At 50.9% G+C, this 20359-nt stretch overlaps 1 protein-coding gene across 1 annotated transcript in view; it reads left to right on the forward strand.

Moving 5' to 3' along the window:
* Igsf5 (immunoglobulin superfamily member 5) overlaps positions 1-20359 on the forward strand; it is a 35952-nt gene that overhangs the window by 5296 nt on the left and 10297 nt on the right. Inside the window, exons 3-6 of the mRNA XM_055614832.1 lie at positions 3583-3900; positions 8404-8703; positions 15338-15475; positions 19650-19674. Coding sequence (XP_055470807.1) covers positions 3583-3900; positions 8404-8703; positions 15338-15475; positions 19650-19674 — 781 coding nt within the window. The remainder of the gene's footprint in view (positions 1-3582; positions 3901-8403; positions 8704-15337; positions 15476-19649; positions 19675-20359) is intronic.

Here is a 20359-nt window from a genome sequence, read left to right on the forward strand (position 1 = left end):
TGAGTGAGAGCAGAGCCATAGCTGAGGCATAGACACCAGAGCTTAGAGCAGGTAGGACAGACAGGCATTGAGTGAGAGCAGAACCACACCCAAACAAAAGAAGTCACTACTGTGACAACTGTTGGAAGAAGCTTCTCAGTATAGGGCCCACGCAGCTCAGTTCAGCATAAACAGCACAGTCTGGGAAGGTGTCCCCCAGGGCAGAAGCCCGGGCCAGGAGCCCAGGAGCCCAGGAGCCAGTGACACTGGAGTCCAGGCTGCTCACATGCAAAGGCCCTGGGCCAGAAAGACTTGATCAGTTTGGTATCTTAAGGAGGTTTGGTGGCTCAAGGGACAGCAGGAGATGCAGAGGAAGTTGCTGGGGGCGGAGCTTGGTGTTGGTAGATCGAGTGGCTCTCTGCCCTCTGAGGCGATGCACTCAGGTCTGGGTGTGGAGGTGCAGCAGACAGGTGCTTGGAGGTGCTCCCTGGCTGTGTGGGCACAGCTGGCGGCCCAGCAGCGACTTTGGCTTTTTCTGTCCCAGGAGCCTAGCAGACAGTTCAGACCTGCTGGGGCTCCCCTCAGCATCTCATTCCATTCTTCCTCAGGGTCCCAGCATCTGTGGCTGGCTCCCGTTCTCGGTTCCTGTGAAGGTCCATCACCCAGACACTTCTCTCTGCCCTCTACTCACCATCCCTTGTTCCTCCCCAGCCATCAGCCTCCCATCCCGTCTGCTTTCCCTTCGCTGGTGAACTGAGTGAGGAGAAAGGGTGGGGCTGGCAGGGGTAGCAATGAAGTCAGGATGGGGTGTGAGGGATGGACCAGGGCAGTGGAGAGAGGATTGGCACAGAGCGAAGCTTCTTAGGTCAAGGAGACTGTTTCCACATGCACATGGAGGTCGGAGGTCATGCTGGGGTGTCATTCTTTAGGAGGTTATCCATCTTGAATTTTAGAGACGGGGTATCTCACTTTTACCAGAACTTGGGGTTTTGCTTAGCCAGTGAGCCGCAGGGAACCTCCTGTCTCTTCCTCCTTTCCGCTGCGCCTACAAGGGCGAACCACCACGCCCAGCTTGCCTGTGTGAGTTCTGGGATGTAAGCCAGCGCCTCCTGCTCAGCCAGCCCTTTCCTAACCGAGCTGCTTTCTCAGCTCTGTGATCAGTCAGAGGACCAGCAGGAGGCGCAGAGCCCGGCTGACCCCCAGTGAGGGATATAAACTGCAGCAATGTCAGGATGGGGGTGGGGAGAAAGGGTCCTGCTCAAGTGTCGAGGTGGCAGGCAGTTCTAGACACACCCTGCAGGGTGAGAGACATGTCGGCCTTCCAGGCAGAGGAGCTCCTCGGGGAATCCTCCATCCAGCAGACACCCCAGATTTGTGGAGTGGCACCTCAGAGAGCTTTCAGGTAGGGACCCCTGGCTTTCCTCAGCGTTCTGTCCTACTGTGCAGCGGAGGTGCACAATATACGTGGCCAAGCGGAGGTCTTATCTGAAAGTGGTTCCTAACGTTTGCCTTGTGTGGGGCGAGGTCGCTCCCAGAGGGCGGAGGAAGGCGCTGTGGGGTGTGGCCCTGTCACAGGGGCAGCTGAGAGCAGATGGTGGACCCCCAGGGGCCGCGCTTGCAGGGAATTGTGCTTTAAGGCTGGTAGTCACCTAGTTCATCAAAGGGTCAGGTGGGAGAATTCTCACCAAGCATGCGGGAGGCCCCAAGCTTGTTTCCCAGCACCACAGACTCAGGGTGTGTGTGTGTGTGTGTGTGTGGTCATGCTTTTAATTGTGGCACCGGAAGCTGGGGGCAGAGGGATAGGAAGTTCAAGAGCATCTTTGGCTACATCCCAAATTGAAGGCCAGCTTGTGAGACATGAGATCCTGTCTCAAAAGCAAACCAGAACTCAAACAAGAAAACAGCAGCAGCAAGGACAGGTAGCATCAAACTCAAAAGCAACTCCCCTGGCCGGGGCTCCTCCTGGCCTGGTCCTTCGCAGGAGTGTAAGGCAGGCTTGGCTTGGCCTGTGGCTCCTCGGTCCCTGGAGTAACCCGAGGTGGCGCACACCCACGCCACCCTCCAGCCCTGCAGGCCGTGTGCTCCTCCCACCGCGTTCCTTCAGCCCTCCAGGCTCTGCTCGGCCGCCCGCTTTCTCTACTGGGAAATGTGAATCTCCTCTGTCCCAAGGCATGTGAGTTGGCCTGTTTTCTTCAGTGTAATGCCAGGTTTGTCATGGCATGTGAGTTAGTGTGTTTTCTTCAGTGTAATGCCAGGTTTGTGGCGGAGCTGACACGGTTTCTGTAGCTCGCTTGGCGTCTGCCATGGTTGGTTTTTGACACTGGCTGGAGTCAACCCGGAAGAGGAAAGCGCGTCCCCCTGCGTCCTCGGCACGTCTGCAGGGCATCTTCTTGGTTAATGATTTACACGGGAGGACTCAGCTTACCGTGGGCCATGCAGTCTCCCAGCAGCTGGTGTGAGAAAGCAGGCTGGGCAAACCATGGGGAACAAGCCAGTAAACAGTGTTCCTCCATGGCCTCTGACTCAGTTTCTGCCTCCAGGTCACTGCCTTGGCTTCCTGTGACCTGGGATACGCAGCAGCTGGCTCTCCTGCCTTCTCTTCCCAGCACCCTTCTCTCTGCTGGTCCTGGTGTGTGCGTCGTCTTTTTCTCCGTTTGTGGAAATGAGGAAGCGGGAATGAGGAAGCTCCGCCCCACGGTACATCCTGGGTGGCCATGAGGAGCCAGTGTTTGGCTGTGTGTCACTGTGCAGCTCTTGCCTGGGCATGCTCAGGGCTCCGCTCAGTTTCCTTTAGGGACTGCCTCACATTTGCCCTTCAAGGCGAGAAGAGGAGAACTAGGGTATTTGGGACTCTCCAGTGTACATGGAGGACTAGCATTTGACCCATAGGGGCCAAATAACAGCAAATAACACCAAAATTGACAGGAATATCCTGATTGAGGGGCTAGTGCTGGAGTGAAACCAGGGCATAGCTGTTTCAGTGGGTCTGCTGCGTGACAAGAGTCAGGGAAGACTGCGATTCAGGGTGACAAGGCCTGAACGTGGGTCCTGTCCACTGATGTGGCCCTAAGTCCTGCGTGTGGTCGGGACTGGTCCGAGTTGGCTTCTGTGAGGAGAATCTGGTCTCCGCTTGCTGAGTGTAGTGAGCCTTGTCATCCCTGCTCTGTGTGCCGGGAGTCTCTAGAGTCTCAGTCCCATCTCCACAATGAGCTCTTCCCTCTTCTCTTCCCGTGTCTCAGGCTCCCGCCTTTCTCTTATAGAGACGCTTGGGATTGGACTTGAGGTACATCCTGCGTCCAGGATGATTTTGTGTTAGGATTGTTGACAAAGTATATCTGCAAAAACTCTACTTTTAGATGCCACGTGCTATGGCTTTGGTGACTGAGCCTCCAGGCAATGGTTTTCAAGTCAGTGCCGCCCATCTAGGGAGAGCGGAAGGAAGGAGGTTTGCCCTGGCCTTGTATCTACCAGAAGTCCCAGTCCCCTCATGACCCCTAAGGCAGAGAGGCTGAGCCTTCAGAATAGCTGGCAAACCGAAGGTTACATGCCATCATTCATGTCAGCTGCTTCACAGACTGCCCTGAGAAACCGATTGCTTTCCAGGGTCCGGATGTGGCTATCAGATCGTAGAAGGTCCTCAGAACGCGACAGTCCTGCAGGGTGCAGATGCTCGCTTCAACTGCACCGTGACTCACGGCTGGAAGCTCATCATGTGGTCCCTCAAAGGTGTCGTGGAGCTGAGTGTCACCTCTCAGGAGCCCATCATCACCAACAAGCGCTTCACCTCGGCCAGCTACAACTCGAGCGACAGCTTCATTTCTGAGATGGTCATCCACGACGTTCAGCCCAGCGACACGGGGCCTGTGCAGTGTAGCCTGCAGAACAGCGATGTGTTTGGATCTGCCTTCCTGTCAGTGCAAGGTGAGGCAGGGGAGGGGGGCAAGGGCCTCTGAGGCCCAAGCTGTGTCACACTTGGGGCCCACCTTCAGGTGGGCTGGTGCTTATTGTAATTCTGAACTGGTGGCTACCTTGTGTGTAGCTGTTGTCCCTCTGTCCCTCCATTACTCTGCAGGTTCCAAGCTAAAGCTTTGCTGATGTCTCCCCCCCTCTTCTCCCCTCCCCTCCTTTCCTTGTTTAATCCTTTCCCTTCCTCGCTATCCCCTTTGAGATGGGTTTATCCAATCTACTCCAGCGTCTGATTGCCTTTCTGGAACTGTCTCCCCGAGTTCTCCGCATGCTGCAGCCCCTCAGATTTGGACAGAGGTGGCCACGGCCCCTTCTCCAGCCTTTTCAGTCCTGGCTCACACATTGTACTCATTATCAGCGTGGATGCGTGCTTTAGCCATTTGCTCTCTTTGAATTTTTCTGATCTGTTTTTCTTCTTGCCCTAGTGACTGCAGCACAGTCAAAGGTGTGTGTTCTCCAAATACGCCATGTAGCTGAGAGAAAAGGGTAGACCACTAGGCTATACTAGCTGCTTGTTTTCATTTGTGAAGGTAATTTGGTCTGCTGCAGAGCTTCACACAATGGTAAAGATAAAGGGTGTGTTTTATGAGGTTTAGATCCCCTTCCCTAAGTCAGGACCCCCTGCACCTTGTGCATTTATGTACTATTGATAGAGGCTTTGACTAGTGTGTTACAATTTTTTTTTTTTTTTGTGGTGTTGGGTACCAAACCCAGGTCCTTTGGTCTCTATCCATGGACCTTGTTCCTAGTTCTCTAGAGATTTTTACTGACAACATTTCTCATAAAAAAAAAAAAAAAAAGCTATGTCTTTGAGGATATTTCTTGAATACCCTTATTTCCTTGCCTGGGTGAAATCCCAGATTCTGTCTGCTGTCAAATCAAATGTAATTATATTTGGTGGAAGCATGTCTATTTATTTGTATCTGCATTTAAAAATAACTTTTACTTTAGAAATTGAATTAAATTGGTGGTTCTTTACTTCATGGCATCTTTAATTTTGTACTGTTTAATTATGCTATAGTGATAGTTTCTAAGTTGATGTTTTCATGGGGTTATGTAAAGCTCTTGGCCTAGTTTGCATGCACAGCTTCTCTGATAATAATTCAATTACAATGGAAAGAACACAGGAAATGGAGTCAAAGACATGAGCTCTGGTTTTGCCTTGACCAATTGTCAATGAGTGACATCCTGTACTGGCTCCCTTCCTTCATCTGCAGGGTGGGAGGAGGCTCCTTTCTCAGCTCACACACTTGCTGTGAGGTCAGGCAACAAAACCACAGGGCCTCCAAAGCTTTGTCGCGTGTGGCTTGTCTTGACCCAGCTGGACATGCAGAGCAGTCTAGTGGGTAGAAGTGCAGCCTCAGGAGCCTGGTTTCCTGCTTCCCAGCCTGTCTTCGCTGCTTAGAATTGCATGGTTTGGAACAAAGCACCCGACTTTGGACCCTGGGTTCCTCTTCGCAGGGCTGTTGTAGTGTGGGTGAGTGGGTCAGTAGAAAGCCGTTTCCACAGAGCCTGGCTCATGGAGATGGCCATGTGAACATTTTTTATCCCTAGTCTAAGTGCTTAGTGTGACCCAAAGATGAATGGAAGAGCGCTGGCTCAGTCAGAAAGTGCTTGCAAAGCAAGCAAGAAAGTCTGAATCCCCAGACCCCAAGTGGGGAATCTGGGTGTGGTAGCACATGCCTGCAATCCCAGCTGGTGGGGACACACACACACACACACACACACACACACACACACACACACACGATACTTCAGGACAGCAGACCTTAAGAGACACATTTTAAAGACCTGTAGATAGTGTGTTCTTGAAATGGGAAGCTCTGAGAGAGTAGAAAGAGGTTCCACAGAGGCAGCAGGAATGGGGTCTCAGTCCTTTAGGGGCTGGTGGGGTGGGGATCTCAGTTCATGGCCAGCCCTCGGGGCTGACGAGTACGGGAGTCCTACACCAAGGAGTACAGACTGGAAGGCAGGGCCCCCTTCTGCTGTGCTCACAGCATGCACAGCTATAAGAGCTTTCTCCCCGTCCTGCCAAGGACAAGGAGAGGGACAGAGCTGCACCGCTGTCTTGGGACACTAAGCTGCAGGCTCCTCCCAGGATCCCAATCATGGAGAAAGAGGGAATGCCCCAGAATTATCCAAGGCCCATTTACCTTTCCTCCCTGTGTCTCAACAGAGCAGGTGCAACTCCAGTCCCAGTCTTCTTCATCAGTGTGGATAGTCTAGAGACTTCCTAAGTGTCTCTCACGATAGGAGCTAGCAAAGTGAAAGCCAGCGGGGGAGGGGCAAGCGTGAGTGCAGCAGCGTACACAGGAACTCCACACAGCTGCATGGTCCACACCTGCCAGTGAGCCATGCCTCTGCTGCACCTGTGCTTCCCGAGATCCAGAAGGACCCGAGTTCAAGTTCTGTCATTACCTAGGGTAGTTCCTCCCCCGCCAGGGCCTGTCATCACACTTTTATTTTTGATATTTGTTTATTGTGCACACATGCTTCTCTTTTCAGCACGTGAGTCTTGGGTCTCAACCTCAGGCCATTAGGCTTGGCAGCCAGTGACATCTGCTGACCTATGGGGAGGCCCCCACCGTCTGCCTTCCTAAACCTCCTCTCCATCAAACAAACAGAGGCCTTGACAAAACAGTGGACATGTAAATCCTAAGCCTTCAGATTTACACCGATCCCTTCTCTACTGCTCGGCCCCTTCACAGGAGTGTTTGAGAGCAGCACAGACATTTCACTCATCCGAAGCCGGCACCCAGGAAGTGTAACATTTCAGAGGGAGGACACATGGTAGACAGGTCACTCTGGTCCCCGCCGCTGCGGGATGTGACGTCTCATCATGACCTGAGACAAGGCCAGCTTGCTGCCAACTCTTTTCCACTTTCATTTTCCTGGGTACACAGGGGCACTGCACACTGGGGACGTCTTCTCACCCACAGGCCAGCCCTGTCCACATGTCTGCATACCGTGATTAAAATAAAACCACATGAGGGCAAAATCCAGCCAAGTGCCGTGGTCTAGAGGGAGAGAGGGAATGCCCTCACTGTGGCCTCGGGTTTCAGGTAGCCTCCTGAGCTAACCTCCAAGAGAACAGTTCTGTTCGCCTTTTGGCATTGAAGAATACCCACGGTTCTTTAAAAAGGCCGCTCGGTGCTCTGCTGCCCCAGCTGTGCTTCGGGGGGAACTCAGGCTTTTTCCTGCTCTCTTCAAACAAAACAAGCCTGTAACACATGAATGAAGCTGCCAGCTTGAAAATCCAGCGGAACATAATATAGATTTGCATAGATAAACATTGCCACTTGGTTTATTTTTTTATTAATTTAAAAATACAGTTTAGTGGGACTGTGTTCATTTATGCCAACTTGTAACGAGCTGCGATTGTTGGTTTTAAGTAAATGTTTCAGAGAAATTTATGTACTTACTGTCCACACAAAGCAATGTCTTTGGAGTCTGCAGTGGCTTTGAAAAAGGAATTTAAGCCAAAGTGTTTAAAGATCATGTGTTCTAGTTAAATTAGCCCCTTCAGAGATGGGAAATGCAGAGGTCAGGGGAGCCACACCCCCAAATTCAGTGTTTTACTCTAAGCGAGGGGTTATGCAGAGCCACGGCTGAGAGGAGAGTGATTTGATCCTTACTCCAGTGTTCTTTCCATCCTATCCGGCAGCTGGGCGCCTGCCTTGCAGTGTGCTGGAGTTTGAACATTTGAATGCATGTGCATGTCCCTAAGGCTGTGTCTTTGCTGGGGCCACCCTTCAGGTTATTTTGGCAATGTCAGCACAAGTAAACATCATTTTCAGTTGGATTCCTTGTAGTGTGAAGGCCGCCAGGGGCAAGTGGGTTCTTTATGAAAATACTGATCTGAGTCAAGAATTCTGAGATTTAATTGGGTTAATTCGGTTCATAAAAAATTTGCTTTTGATGGAATTTATATCTAGAAACATATTTAAAAGGAATATCCAAGGCAGTTGTTTTTTTTTTTTGAAGTTTACTGCTGGGTGGTGTGACATACTCCTGTCTTCCCTGACGAATGTTTGAGCTAGCCTGGGCTACACAAGACTTTGTCTCAAAACAAAACAAAAATGTTTATGATCCCGAATTATAAAATGAAGGTGACTGGCCCAAACTTAAAGGGAGAGATTTGCTTTTCGTGAGTCTCTGGGAAAAGAGTATAGTATTTCCCTTTTTGATTCGGTTTCCAGGACTGCCTGAGTCAGTCCTGTAGCTCAGATAGTGGTCTTTGGCTTTTATTTCCCCGTTGTTCTTGGGAGCCACCTCAGCCTCTCGTAAGAGCCCAGCAGGTACTCACAGAAATGGCAGCTAAAACCTGGACTGTGGTTCCTGGGACAGACACAGCCTTTCTGGAGCTTAGAGAGAAAGTCTCATGAGATGTAATTTGAAGCCAAAATTGAGGTAATCATTTGGCTGCTGTTCTCTAGCTTGTTTCTCTCTTCTCTTTAGTCATGGGGACCCTGGACACTCCTAGCGACAACCTTGTAGTCACTGAGGGCGAACCCTGTAACGTGACTTGCTATGCCCTGGGTTGGACCCCTCTCCCGGATATTTCCTGGGAGCTTGCGGTTCCAGTAAGCCATTCCAGCTACTCCTCCTTTCCGGAGCCCGGCAGCTCTCTGCGGGTCTTGAGTGTCCTGGATCTCACTCCACTGGGCAATGGCACGGTGACCTGTGTGGCCGAGCTGAAGGGCTCGCAGGCCAGCAAGTCCTTACCTGTCAACCTGACTGTGGTCCAGCCTTCACCTGGTAAGTGAGCCTCGCCAGCTTGAGAGCGGTGGAGGGGCCATGCCAAGGTCATGGAGGGTGGGGCCCTTGGCCCACACACACTGTCACTCCGGACGGTGACCTAGGTTGTGTGGAGCCGGCGCTCAGGCAATTTGGCACTGCAGACACGATGATTCTACGACTCCACCTGTTCTCACAATTGCTTCTGGAGGGTTTTTCTTTTTCCTAATTGCAAACAAGCCATTGAGAAGCCTTGTCCACTCCTTAGATAAGCAGGCAGCAGGGTCAGAGACAAAAATAAAGCTGGGAGTGCTAGCCTGTGCTTATGACTCTAGCAACAGGGGCTGAGGCCACAGCACCGCTGAGCGCTTGAGGCCAACCTGTGCTATGTAGTGAAGTCCAGGGAAGCCTGGGCTACAAAGTGAGATCCTGTCTCAAAAAACCCGAGCAGTTCTGCACTGTCCAACTTGACGAAGTGGCAAGACTTTATGATGTTTGTCTTCTGGAGGAGTCTACTGTGGCAGCAGAGACTCCCATCTTGTGCACGGATGGGCCACGGAGCCTGTGAGCTCTGAGTTGGCATGGGCAAGGGCTGAGGGGTACAAGGTCGTGTGGTAGGGCGTGACATGACTTATTTTATTTTATTTTGTGGAGAAAGGGACACTTCTGGGGCTGAGCCCAGGGCCTCATATGACCAGGTCAGGGATGTGCTCACTGCAGCCCCAGCCAAAGAGCCCCGGAGGCTCATGGTCAACCTGCCTCTCACAGAACAGGAGGGGGAGAGTGGAGAGAGTCAGTTCTCTCTTCTTGTTTCAGAATCCCTGGCCTTGGAGAAGTAGCCCTGAGCTCAGCCTTCATTTTCACATGGCTCCTTGAGTGTGTGTCTGTTCAGATCTCTGCGTCTGTCTCTCTTTCTATCTCTGCCTGCCTGCCTGCCTTTCTCATATGAATTCAGTTCTGTTCTATCTGTTCTAATCCATTCCTGTCCTTATTCTTGATGCTCAGCTTGGTCCGGCATTCCCTGCCCCTCCAGTGTCCTTTCTGACACTTGCCTTTTGGCTGTTGGGCTTGTGCACAGCCAGATGCTCTGTGCTCACTCTGTGTCACCCCTTTCCCACCAAACTCGATGTGAGCTTCTTAGAGACAGCGAGGCCTGGCCCAGGCTTTGACAGGGAAGATGAAAGACAAAATTCTGTTGGTGCCAAGTAGACCCAAACTGACTGTTGAAAACCCACATCCTAGCACTTGGGAGGCAGGGTCAGGCAGATCTCTGTGAGTTCGAGGCCAGCCTGGTCTGCAAATTGGGTCCAGGACAGCCAGGGCTTCACAAAGAAAACATAACAAAACAAAACAAACAACAAACAAAACCCACATTTCACCAAAATAAGGAGGTAGCGCAGAGCTGTGGCTTGATGGATGGCCCCTTCTAGAAATGAATTTTACAGAGCAGCTTTCTGCCTTCCTTCTCTTCTCAAGGGCAAAGTGGAAGGGCACATCATTCTCATGGTAAGCGGAATTCTTCCTCAGCTGGGACAGCACCTTACTTACAGCAGCTGTAGGTCAGAGGGCTGGGAAGGGGTCTCTGCGGGTGGGCAGCCATGAGCCTTGCTTTATTGGACTCATTTGCAAAGGGAAATTTGTTTCTAAATTATTCATCAAGATCAGAGCATCTGGCTCCTTGTTTTGTTTGATGCAGGTTTCATTAGCTGTAGACCTCATTCAGCCTTGGCTGTGGAGCTAGAAAAGTGGGGTCAAGTTCACAGAGAGTGGACAGGTGAGCCACATGAGAGCTGCAAGACTTCCTCAGCTCTGTACTCACAAGGCTGGGGGGTGTTATTTTAATTCCTTGGGTGAGCTTAGGAATTCTGACAGACTCAGGCCACAAGAAAGGCAGGTGGGAAGCCAGTGCCTGTCTTCAGAGCTGGTTTCTCAGTTACAGAAAACCTGGTTTTCTTAGTTACTGCAATCACAAACCTCCGGGATGGCAGACAGCCACAACATTAGAAAGCAAAGCCTGTTTGTGTGTAATGGAGAGACATGAACTAACACCAGATCACTTCAACTAGGGCAGTGGGGCTGTGCCGAGGAAACCACTTTCCCCAAGCCTACTCGGCACACCAGGGAGTTTACTGCGTTAGTCACAGGAGCATGGAGGACTCAAATACATCACCAAAAGCCGGCGTCAGTGTGAGGCCAAAAGCCAGCTCAGAGTGAAAAGCACAGCGTGCAGGCAGCCACACTGAAGAATCTCCAGCAATTGTCATAGCCTGGACAGTGTTAGTGATCCTACAGCGTTCCTCACCTTCCTGAGTGTAATGAGCCTTTCTTCTTCCAAGAGGGACTGTCACAGGGGGGAGATAGCTGCAACACTGTCATGCCCAAGAGAGAAACCTTCGGGAGCCCCCCTGCCCCCCTGTACCTTCTGGGTGGTCCCATTGCGCTGTCCTCCTGTAGGTTGTAGGTGACGTGAGGCTGCATCTCTGGGCTGCGTGAGCATCCTGAGGGAAGTAACGGTCTAGTATGACTTATTTCCATGAGAAGGGACGAGGTCAGGAACAGAGAAGGTGGGAGGCACCAGCCCTTTTCCACTCTGAGGTCACAGGAAACAGGGCAGCGGTGACAGAGGAGAAGCCACTCTGTGCCTTTCTGTTGTTTCTGGTGTTCCTTGGGTTGAGGAGCAACCCTCTGATGACACCTTCATTTCCACGCAGCCTCCCTGATGACAGGACTCTATTCGTGCCACTGACTTCCGGGGCTCAGCTTTCCTGCGTGTGAAATGGGCAGGCAATGAGTGGAGCTGTTCTGTCACTGGGGGAGCCTGAATGCCCATGCTGAGGCCTTTCCCTTTCTGGAAGCTCTCATTTGATTGGTTTTCACAGAATACGGTGATTTGGATTTTACATCCCCGAATAACCGGTTGAGAGCAGTGAGCCTAAAACCTAAAGCCCCCCTTTCTACCTTAGCTGGTCAGGTTCCACAGTCTCTACGGACTGTGGGTGGGCTAGCACCTACTCTCCAGCTCTGTGGGTGGGAGAAGTGACTTAACACCCTGAGCCTGGCTGTCATCTGTGAAGCTGAGCTCGCTTCAGTGCACGCCTCCAGAGCTGCTGATTTGGGAGAAGGTAATGTCCAAGACAAGACCCTTCACTTCCTGCTCCAGAGCAGGTAGGAGGGGCGGCGAGCAGCTTTTGCTTATGTCAGTGCTCAGGCAGCCATGTCCTCCCTGGTTGGCGAAGGCGCAGGCTTTGCACGTGGTGCTGGCATTTTTCGGCAATGCGGCGGGTTTTGAGACACTCCATGCAACACCTCTAGCACTCTGCCAGCTCTGCTCAGAATGTTTGGGAAAATGATGTTTTCCTTCACAGGCCAGGAAAGGACAGTCCCCAAGCCCGCAGTAAAGTCAGTCATGCGGCCTGGGGGAGCACTCGGGGATGGGAAGAGCTCAGGGAGCCAGGCTTGGAGCTGACATTCCTTAGTCACTGTGGTTGCTCAGGTGAGGCAGGCCTGCCTTCCCCAGGACTGTGTCGCCCGCCCGAGTCACGCACCCTCTGTCCTGCACACAGCCTCAGGTGAGGTAGAGGGCTCTGCTGCCCACCTGAGTCACAGGCCCTCTGCCCTGCACACAGCAGCGGCGTGCCTGTAAGATGCCCAGAAGTCCCCTCCTCTCCGTGAGGCCTGGGCGGTATCCTCCTGGATGGATCCTTCCACAGCCGCAGCCTGTGGCAGAGAGGGGGCAGGCTGGGAACCCTGGCTCTCCTGTGCTGAGCCTGGGCAACTCCCTGGGCTTTTACCCTCCACTTATCTACACTGTGCACAGCCTGGACCATGAATCATCCCAGAACCTGTTTTTCTCTCTATTATAATTTTTTGATGTGACAATATGACTCTTATTTGTTTCTCAATCAGCTGTGAATGCACATATTCAAAAAATAACTTTCTATCAAAGTCATCGTCTTACATATGTATATGTATGAACATATGTGTACACACACAAACATATAGATAAATGAAAAGATACCAGCTCCAGCATATGCTTCCTGAAGACCCCAAACATGATTGAGTGGGTTAGAGGAGCTTTGAGATGACGTGTCTTCTGAGTATGGGACTCCCAGGAAGGCTCCCAGGGGAGCATGGTCACAGCAAGGAGGAAGGGAAAACAGACCGCCTGGCCGATGGTGCCCACGCTGTCTCAGGGCGGGGCTGTCGTGTGAGGCTGGACTCAGAGGCTGAATTACAGAACAGGCCAGTGAGCAAGACCGTGAAGATGCCCTTCGCCTCAGGACTCAGCCCTAGAGGTGGCCTCCCCTGCCACTCTCTCTACTCAGTCGTTACACCCAGCCTGGGTTGACAGAAGGTTAGAATGTTAGACAGGGGAAGGAGAGGCCAAGGGCAAGGAGGGTTTGAGTAGTCAATAAACATGTGCCAGGGAAGGGAAAATTCAAACCTATCTCCTCCCTCAGGAGTGAGGTCTCAGGTCTAACCCCAGCTAGCTCCCTTAGCATGAAAACTTGTCATATTTGCAAAATTAGGTTTGTGTGTGTGTGTGTGTGTGTGTGTGTGTGTGTATGTGAAAGAGAGAAAGGGGAGAGGGGAGGGGGAGGGAGGGGAAGGGAGGAGGAGGGAGAGGGGAGGGGAGCCCACATTAACTTGATGTAAGGTGTCCATGTTGGTTGTGAGCACATAAGTCCTGCCCCGGAAACTTTCACACACATTTCTTGAGTCTGAACAAGCTGGTGGAGTCAGCCTTGTATCTGGCAACGCAGAAAGTAAACGGGGCCACAGGAGTGGCCAGTTCTCCCTGTGGAGGCCCAGCACGCTGGCAGCTGAGAGGCTTGCTTACACCCGTGTGCTTTTCGGCCGAGGGTCAAGAGCGTAGCTCTGGCTCTCGGAATTCATTAGTGAGTTCTTGGGACCGTGGGCATGTCCTGTCCAGGGCAGAGCGGTCTGAATAATATTCCTGAAGTGGGGTGCCTGTGGAGCCTCCCTGGAGCAGGCTTTGGGTCTCCTTGCCTGGGGGCATGACAAGGGATGCTCAGGTCTGCAGTCTCTAACTGTGAGGATTGCTGATGGCAGTGCCCCAGTTTGGGGGTTGGGCTTGAGTTTGCTTTCTCAGGGCCTAGGTTAGAACACACACACACACACACCCTCCCTCTCACATGGGTGCAATGCTCACAGAGGCCAGAAGAGGGCCTCAGATATCACTGGAGCTGGAGTGACAGACATTTGTGATCTGACCAAAGTGGGACAGAATTCAGGTCCTTTGCAAGAGCAGCAAGCAGTTAGCTGCTGAGCTGCCTCTCTAGGCTTGCTTGTGGCTGCTTATTAAGCTGGGTCCTTGCTGGCCTGTGTCTCTTACACTGTCGGGCTCTTGCTTATTCTTGACTCAGTACTGAGTGGAAGTGATCTCCTCTAAACAGTCCACTCCTGTTCTGACCATTTAACATTGCACAGGAACAGCATGCCCCAGCTGCCATCAACCCTCAAGTTCTATAGGGAGAGCATCCAGGAGAGATGCTCACTGCCTCTAGAGGGAGAGCGCCCACTGCTAGCCTCTCCTGCCATTGGCTCCAAAGCAAACCCCGCGTTCCTTCAGAGGAAACCTGGTAGTTTGAACTTCAGCCTCCACTCCGTTTTCTCTGAGCTGCCAGTGAGGCAGGCTGACAGACCTTGTTGAATACAGTGCACAGTTCCACAGATCAATGTGGTTGTCTGTGGTTTGGCTTTTGTGTGGTTCCTCGTAGGCACGGAGGAATGAAGTGCTGTTAAGGCTCTCTTGGGGTCACCCACATCGTTCCCATAAGCTAGCGGCCATGCTGCCCAGCAGGACTTTCAAGGGTGGTGAGAACGTTCCCTCTGAGTTGATATGGCTCTTGAAATGGTACCACTGGTACAACTACACACAAATTAACAATTTGAATTTACATGACCACCCAAATCCAGCATGTGTAGGACATGACTACAAAATCCAAATTTATTTTCCTCCCTTTTGTTTCAGCTTGCTCTGCCTCACCTTACCTTTGTCAACTCCATGCCTCCTGGCTAAAATTAGAGGACAAAGCAGACACTAATAACATTGGCTCCAGAAGAGCTGGAGTGAGCTTCCATGACCGTAGAGAAAAGTGTTAGTGGTGGGCTCTGGTGGGGCCTTGGGGAGCACTGTGTACCAGAGCTTTTGCCCTTCCTGTGGTACTCCCTCCTGTGGTCCTCCCTCTTGTGGTGTATCCTCTCTGTGGTGCTCCCATTACCTTTGGGCTGTGGAATCACAGAACAAGGGAATCTGGGTGCCAGAACTCACCATTCTCCAGCCTACAGGGTTGGCTAACCAAAGGCTGTGCCAGCACAGTAGTTAGGACGCTAACCCTTGGGAGTTGCCTTGCTGGAGTCCCCCTTTATCCAGCTCTCAGGAATGTGGGCGGTGTCAACCGACTGATAATTGGATCCTGGTTAAAGCAGTTCCGTGTACCAATAAACGCTGGATGGGAGATACTGCTGAGGACTGAGTCATTAAAAACACAGGCGGGAGGTTGGCTGAGGACGCCCTGCTGGAGGCTGAAGGTTACATTGCTAAGGACAGGAGGCAAGTGGAGTCTGCTAGAATCAGTGGGCCCACAAGGTACAGAGGTCACTAAACCTTATTTTTCTGTTGCTCCTGCAGACAGTGTTGGTGAGGAAGGCCCACAGCTGCCGACCTGGGCCATCATCCTGCTGGCAGTGGCCTTTTCCTTGCTCTTGATCCTGATCATTGCTCTGATTATAATATTCTGCTGCTGTGTCTCCAGGAGAGAAAAGAAAGGTATTATTTCTCCATATAACTCTCTGTGGGGTTTTGAATTTGTAGCTGAAGCACTTGAAGTGAGTGAGCTTACCAACCTCTTCAAAGGGTGAGTTTCGCCCGGGTGTGATGCACGCTACCCTGGCAATGGCTGTCACCACATAGGCAAAGGACTAGAGCCGGTGGGGGAACTTACACGCTTTGGCTGGAATGTGAGTAGGTGTGGCCACCATGAAGGACTTAGAGGTTCTTCAGGTCTAAACATGGAATCAGATGTGATCCAGCTCTCCCTGCTGGGTGAATGTCCATAGAAATGTGTGTCAGAAACATGCCTTCCCAGATTCACTGCAGAGCTGTTCACAACAGCTAAGATATTGAAATAGGCTGTGTCCATCAACTGATGACTGTGTAAAGGCAGTAACACACACACACACACACACACACACACACAAATGTTGCAGGATATTTAGTTCCATTGTGAACCCAAGACTGTGGACTGTAAAAACCTGTTTTATGTTTGGTGTGGTTCAGCCCTAACACACACCTTTAATCCAAAGAACTTTCTGTTTATTATAAACAGGAGATTATTATATGGCTCAGCCCCAGCACACACCTTTAATTCAAGAGCCTTCTGTATACAGGATTTAATAAAGTTGACCCTCCATCAAGAGGCAGAGCAAGAAACCAGCTGACAGGGATTAACAGAAAGGAGGGACTTTGAGTTGAGGGATATTTAAGACATTGTGGAAAGGAAGAAGGGCATTTTGGCTCTTTGGCTCTTTAGCTCTTTAGCTCTGGGGCTTTTGACAGTCTCCTCCTGGGCTGTCGGCTGAGCTAGCTGGCTTTGGCCTGGGCCTTTTGACTTTTTCCTTTGGGCTGTGAGCTGCGTAGGAAGGTCAGCTGGTGCTCTCTCTGCCTCTCTGAGCTAGTAGGTTTCCACCCCAGCATCTGGCTCCTGAGTCTTCATTGGTAAAAATCAAACAGTTGGGATTTTCTTTCTTTAAAAACAACATATAAACATACACATTCATGCATACACATTCATACGTACATACACACAATCACACACATGCATATACATGCATAAACACCCATACATATGTCTACATATACACATGCATACATGGATACATGCATACACACACATGCCCACATGTGCACACACAAACACAATACAAACATGTCTATGCACATACACATACATACATTTATTCACATAAGGGGATATGATTTAGCCTTTAAGTGTGGAAATAGTGTTATTTGGGAAAGGATGAAGTCAGATCATTAAGAGAAATGAGCAGTTACAGAAAGGCAAGTGTGGTGTGCTTGTGGCTGTTTGTGGCACACTCGACAACTGAATGCACAAAATCAAAATGGAGTGGTGGCCTCTAGAGGCGGGGATGAGGGACTGGGGTGTGGTTAAAGGCTTCCAAGCTTTGGTTAGAGCAAGCATGTTCTGGAGACCTGCGTTAGTCATACTATATCATGACTTGAACAGAGATCCTAAATGTTTTCCCTAGAAAAGGCAATAGAATAGAATGATGGTGTATGGAGCAGCTTCTGGTAATTTCCCAGTGCCTACTCATATCAACGTGTCACACTGTACCTACGATTTATATTCTTCTCACCTCCCATTCTGCCTTAGTGAGCTGGGGCTGAGCAAAGCAAAGGTGAACCATGGGAAGGATGCAGGGCAGAGAGGCCTGTCCTCTAGGTCAGTGGTTCTCAACCCGTGGGTCACGACGCTTCAGGGGTGGACTGTCGGACGCCCTGCATAGCAGGCATTCGTATTATGATCATACGCCCATGGTGGGGAAGTAGCAATTTAGTGATTTCGTGGTTGAGGGTCCCACAGCATGAGGAGCTGTGTAAACGGTCTCAGCATTAGGAGGGCTGAGAACCACTGCTCTGGGGTCCGTGGAACCTGCCCGAGTCCAGCTGTTTCCACATCTGAGGAGGTGGTGAGTGAGACCTTTGTGCTAGCCTGGGTTACTTGACTTCTGTGGGGATATTCATTTAGTATGCAGTTGCTTTTCCAGATACCATTGGTCAGGATATGCCCCAGGTCGTTTCCAGTCCTGTGTGATGTCAGTGGCCCAGTGTAGGTGAGGGAGGCTGCAGTGGCGAAGGTCAAGCAAGGCAAATGCTAAATTAGCATGCCTGTGAGGGAGTCCGCGGAGGCGCTCGCAGCTGTGTGGAGCTGCAGCTGGTGGATGGTCAGGTGTAGGATGATGTGGTTTGTCAGAGTTTGACAGTTTGAGACTTCAGTGCCTAAGGATGATGTGGCGTGTGACAGCCCAGACTTTCTGACTGCTGAATCTTTGTCTTTTTTCTGCCTTGAATACTCTCACAGTTAAATTATATTTTGTAAGAGCCGAGATTCGATGTTTGGGTGCCTGTCACTTGTCTCGCATTGTTAAATTTGTGAGCACTTTGTGTGTGTACCGGGTGTGAGGGATGTCCCCCCTGAGGTTTCTCTCAGCGAGATGTGCCAGATAGAGCGCACACCTAGTGTGAGGGCAGGTGTGGCTGTGGCTTCTGCCCGGACTCGGATTTGGGGTTAGTCTTTTTCCTTGGAGAGTGGAAGTTGAAGGACTTTGAACTCCAGATGAGAATCTGGCTTGGCTGAGGAGCTGTAGCATTCATGGAATTGGTGAAGACGTTCTGACACCTGAGATTTTCTCCTCCTCTTGTCTCCTGTCTGCCCCACACTCACCCCGTAAGAAGGCTGGTGGCTGAATGTTATTCCAGATAACCTGAGTCGTTTTTCTTTTCTTTTTAGTTTGATTTTCTATAAATGCCATCACATTATGAAAATTAAGAATGTATATTAAGAGTCCTGAGCAGGTACAGTGACTTGCGTATGTAATTCTAGTACCCAGGAAGCTGAGGTTGCAGGATTTTCACAGCTTTGAAGCTAGCCTGGCCTATACAATGAGTTACAGGCGAGTGTGCTGACATAGTAGAAATATTTCTGGGCTGTATCTTAGCTTTTGTCCTTTACATAACTTCGTAGTGAAAAGCCCAGCGTGAGCTCTTTCTTTCCCTCTCTTGTTTGCAACAAGTCTAGCTTGGGCCTGTGAACAGAGATGAGCCACAGCCCAGTCACAGTGCTTGCCCTACGCCACCAGGTCAGATGTGGCTGCAGTGAAATTTTCCTACATATCGATGTAACAGTGACCTTCTGAGTTATCCCAACATGATTTCAATTCATAAACGTGTTAAACTTTTTCCTCTGCTGGCGTCTGGGGACTCTCCATGTGCCTCTGAGAACTGACTGAGGATGAACGAGGGTCCTGCTCATCCTACGGGAGGCCTTGGAAAGTCAGAATGGAGGGAAGGACCCAAGCCCCGCACCCATCCCCACCGTCAGGCAAGTGGCTTGTCCCGCCATTGAGGGTTCTGATGGAGGGACACCAGGAACCCTTCAATGCAGATTAAACTGTTCTGCATTTAGTTTGAGACCTGAATCAGATGATGTTATTAGAGTGAAGATGGGTATTTTCCATTTTTTTCAGCAACGCTTGTCCTGGTTATGAGTGAGGTTGTAAAGAAACACTGCTCTTGCCCACAGACTGGTGTGCTTGGCGTGTGGCTTGAAGTTTTGGATTCTGGATTCCCTGTAGTTCAAGGGTCCACTGACTGGGACCATTGGCTAGGGCTGGAGTGGCAGCATTGTGTGTACGTGTGTTCAGTGATGTGAATAGACAACGTGCACCTGAGAACTTGATTCAAATCGGTATTAGCATCATGGAACACAGATGCATCAATGCTTCTTTGTTAAGGAACAGTGACCCCGAGGCCACACGCTGGATGTTGCAGTCATCGATGAGAATGTGCTTTGGGCAGTTCTGCTGGGCTGGCACACGTGGCTACTGGCTGGCTTGGTTACGTAGGGAGTCCTTCCTGGTGACGGAGCTTGTGGAGCCTGGCTATCACATTTATCAGGGCTCCCCCTGCACAGGGAATCCACTACCTTTCTAGGGCCTACAGAGCATTTACTCCTCGGAACCAAACCCATTTTCCGGGCTTATTCGCTTACTGACTCAGTGCAGGGTCACACTGAATATGGACTGGATCAAAGTGAGGGTTTTCAAAGTCAGGGAGTCAAGAAAATTAGTGAGAATTTATCTTTAGGACCACTCTCCTTGTTTTGCTAATGGGATTTTCTTCCCCACCCTCTTTGATTTTTCAGAATCTACTTACCAAAATGAAATAAGGTAAGTTGGAAACCTCATCATCTTTTTGCCAAAAGAAAGCCAAATGGTCATTTGGCAGCATTCAAGCATGGGAGTGTAGGGTTGGGGCTTATGCTACCCAGTAAGTACTAAAATCAGACGTTCTGAAAAATAGCCAACCACGAACTCACACCGCAGGCTGCCTGGGCAAGAGCGGAGACTCGGGTGGGTGGATCGTGGGCCTCAGGCCCCCAGTCACCTGACATTCCCGCCTCTCTCACGAGAGCACCCTGTGCACTGTGACTGTCGGTGGCTGCCGTCCTGGTCCTGCCTGCCATGAGGCAACACACCTGCAGAGGACGCACAGGGGCATGAGCAGCCAAGCAGACAGATGCCTATAAGGGTGGGAGTGAAAATCCTCCCACCCCCACCATCTAGAGTAGCTGTACACACTTTTGAGTGAACCAAGTCCAGATTCACAGGAATGCCCGCCAGCCCGTGCGCCCACAGGGATGCCCGCTAGCCTGTGTGCTCACAGGAATGCCTGCTAGCCCGTGCGTTCAGCAGCCAGTGTTTACTACATATTAGAAAGCTTCTAGGCTCTGGGACTAGAAACCTTTTGACCATGCACAGTCCCGTGGACAGGTCTGGCCCTGGTAAAAAACAGGTTCTGAGAAAGGCAGCTGCATTGTGAGGTATCACTTAGCAACAATCTAGAAACTGCCCT

Source organism: Psammomys obesus, unplaced genomic scaffold, assembly GCF_907164565.1.
Source record: "Psammomys obesus unplaced genomic scaffold, mPsaObe1.curated_primary_1811, whole genome shotgun sequence".
NCBI classification, from domain to species: domain Eukaryota; kingdom Metazoa; phylum Chordata; class Mammalia; order Rodentia; family Muridae; genus Psammomys; species Psammomys obesus.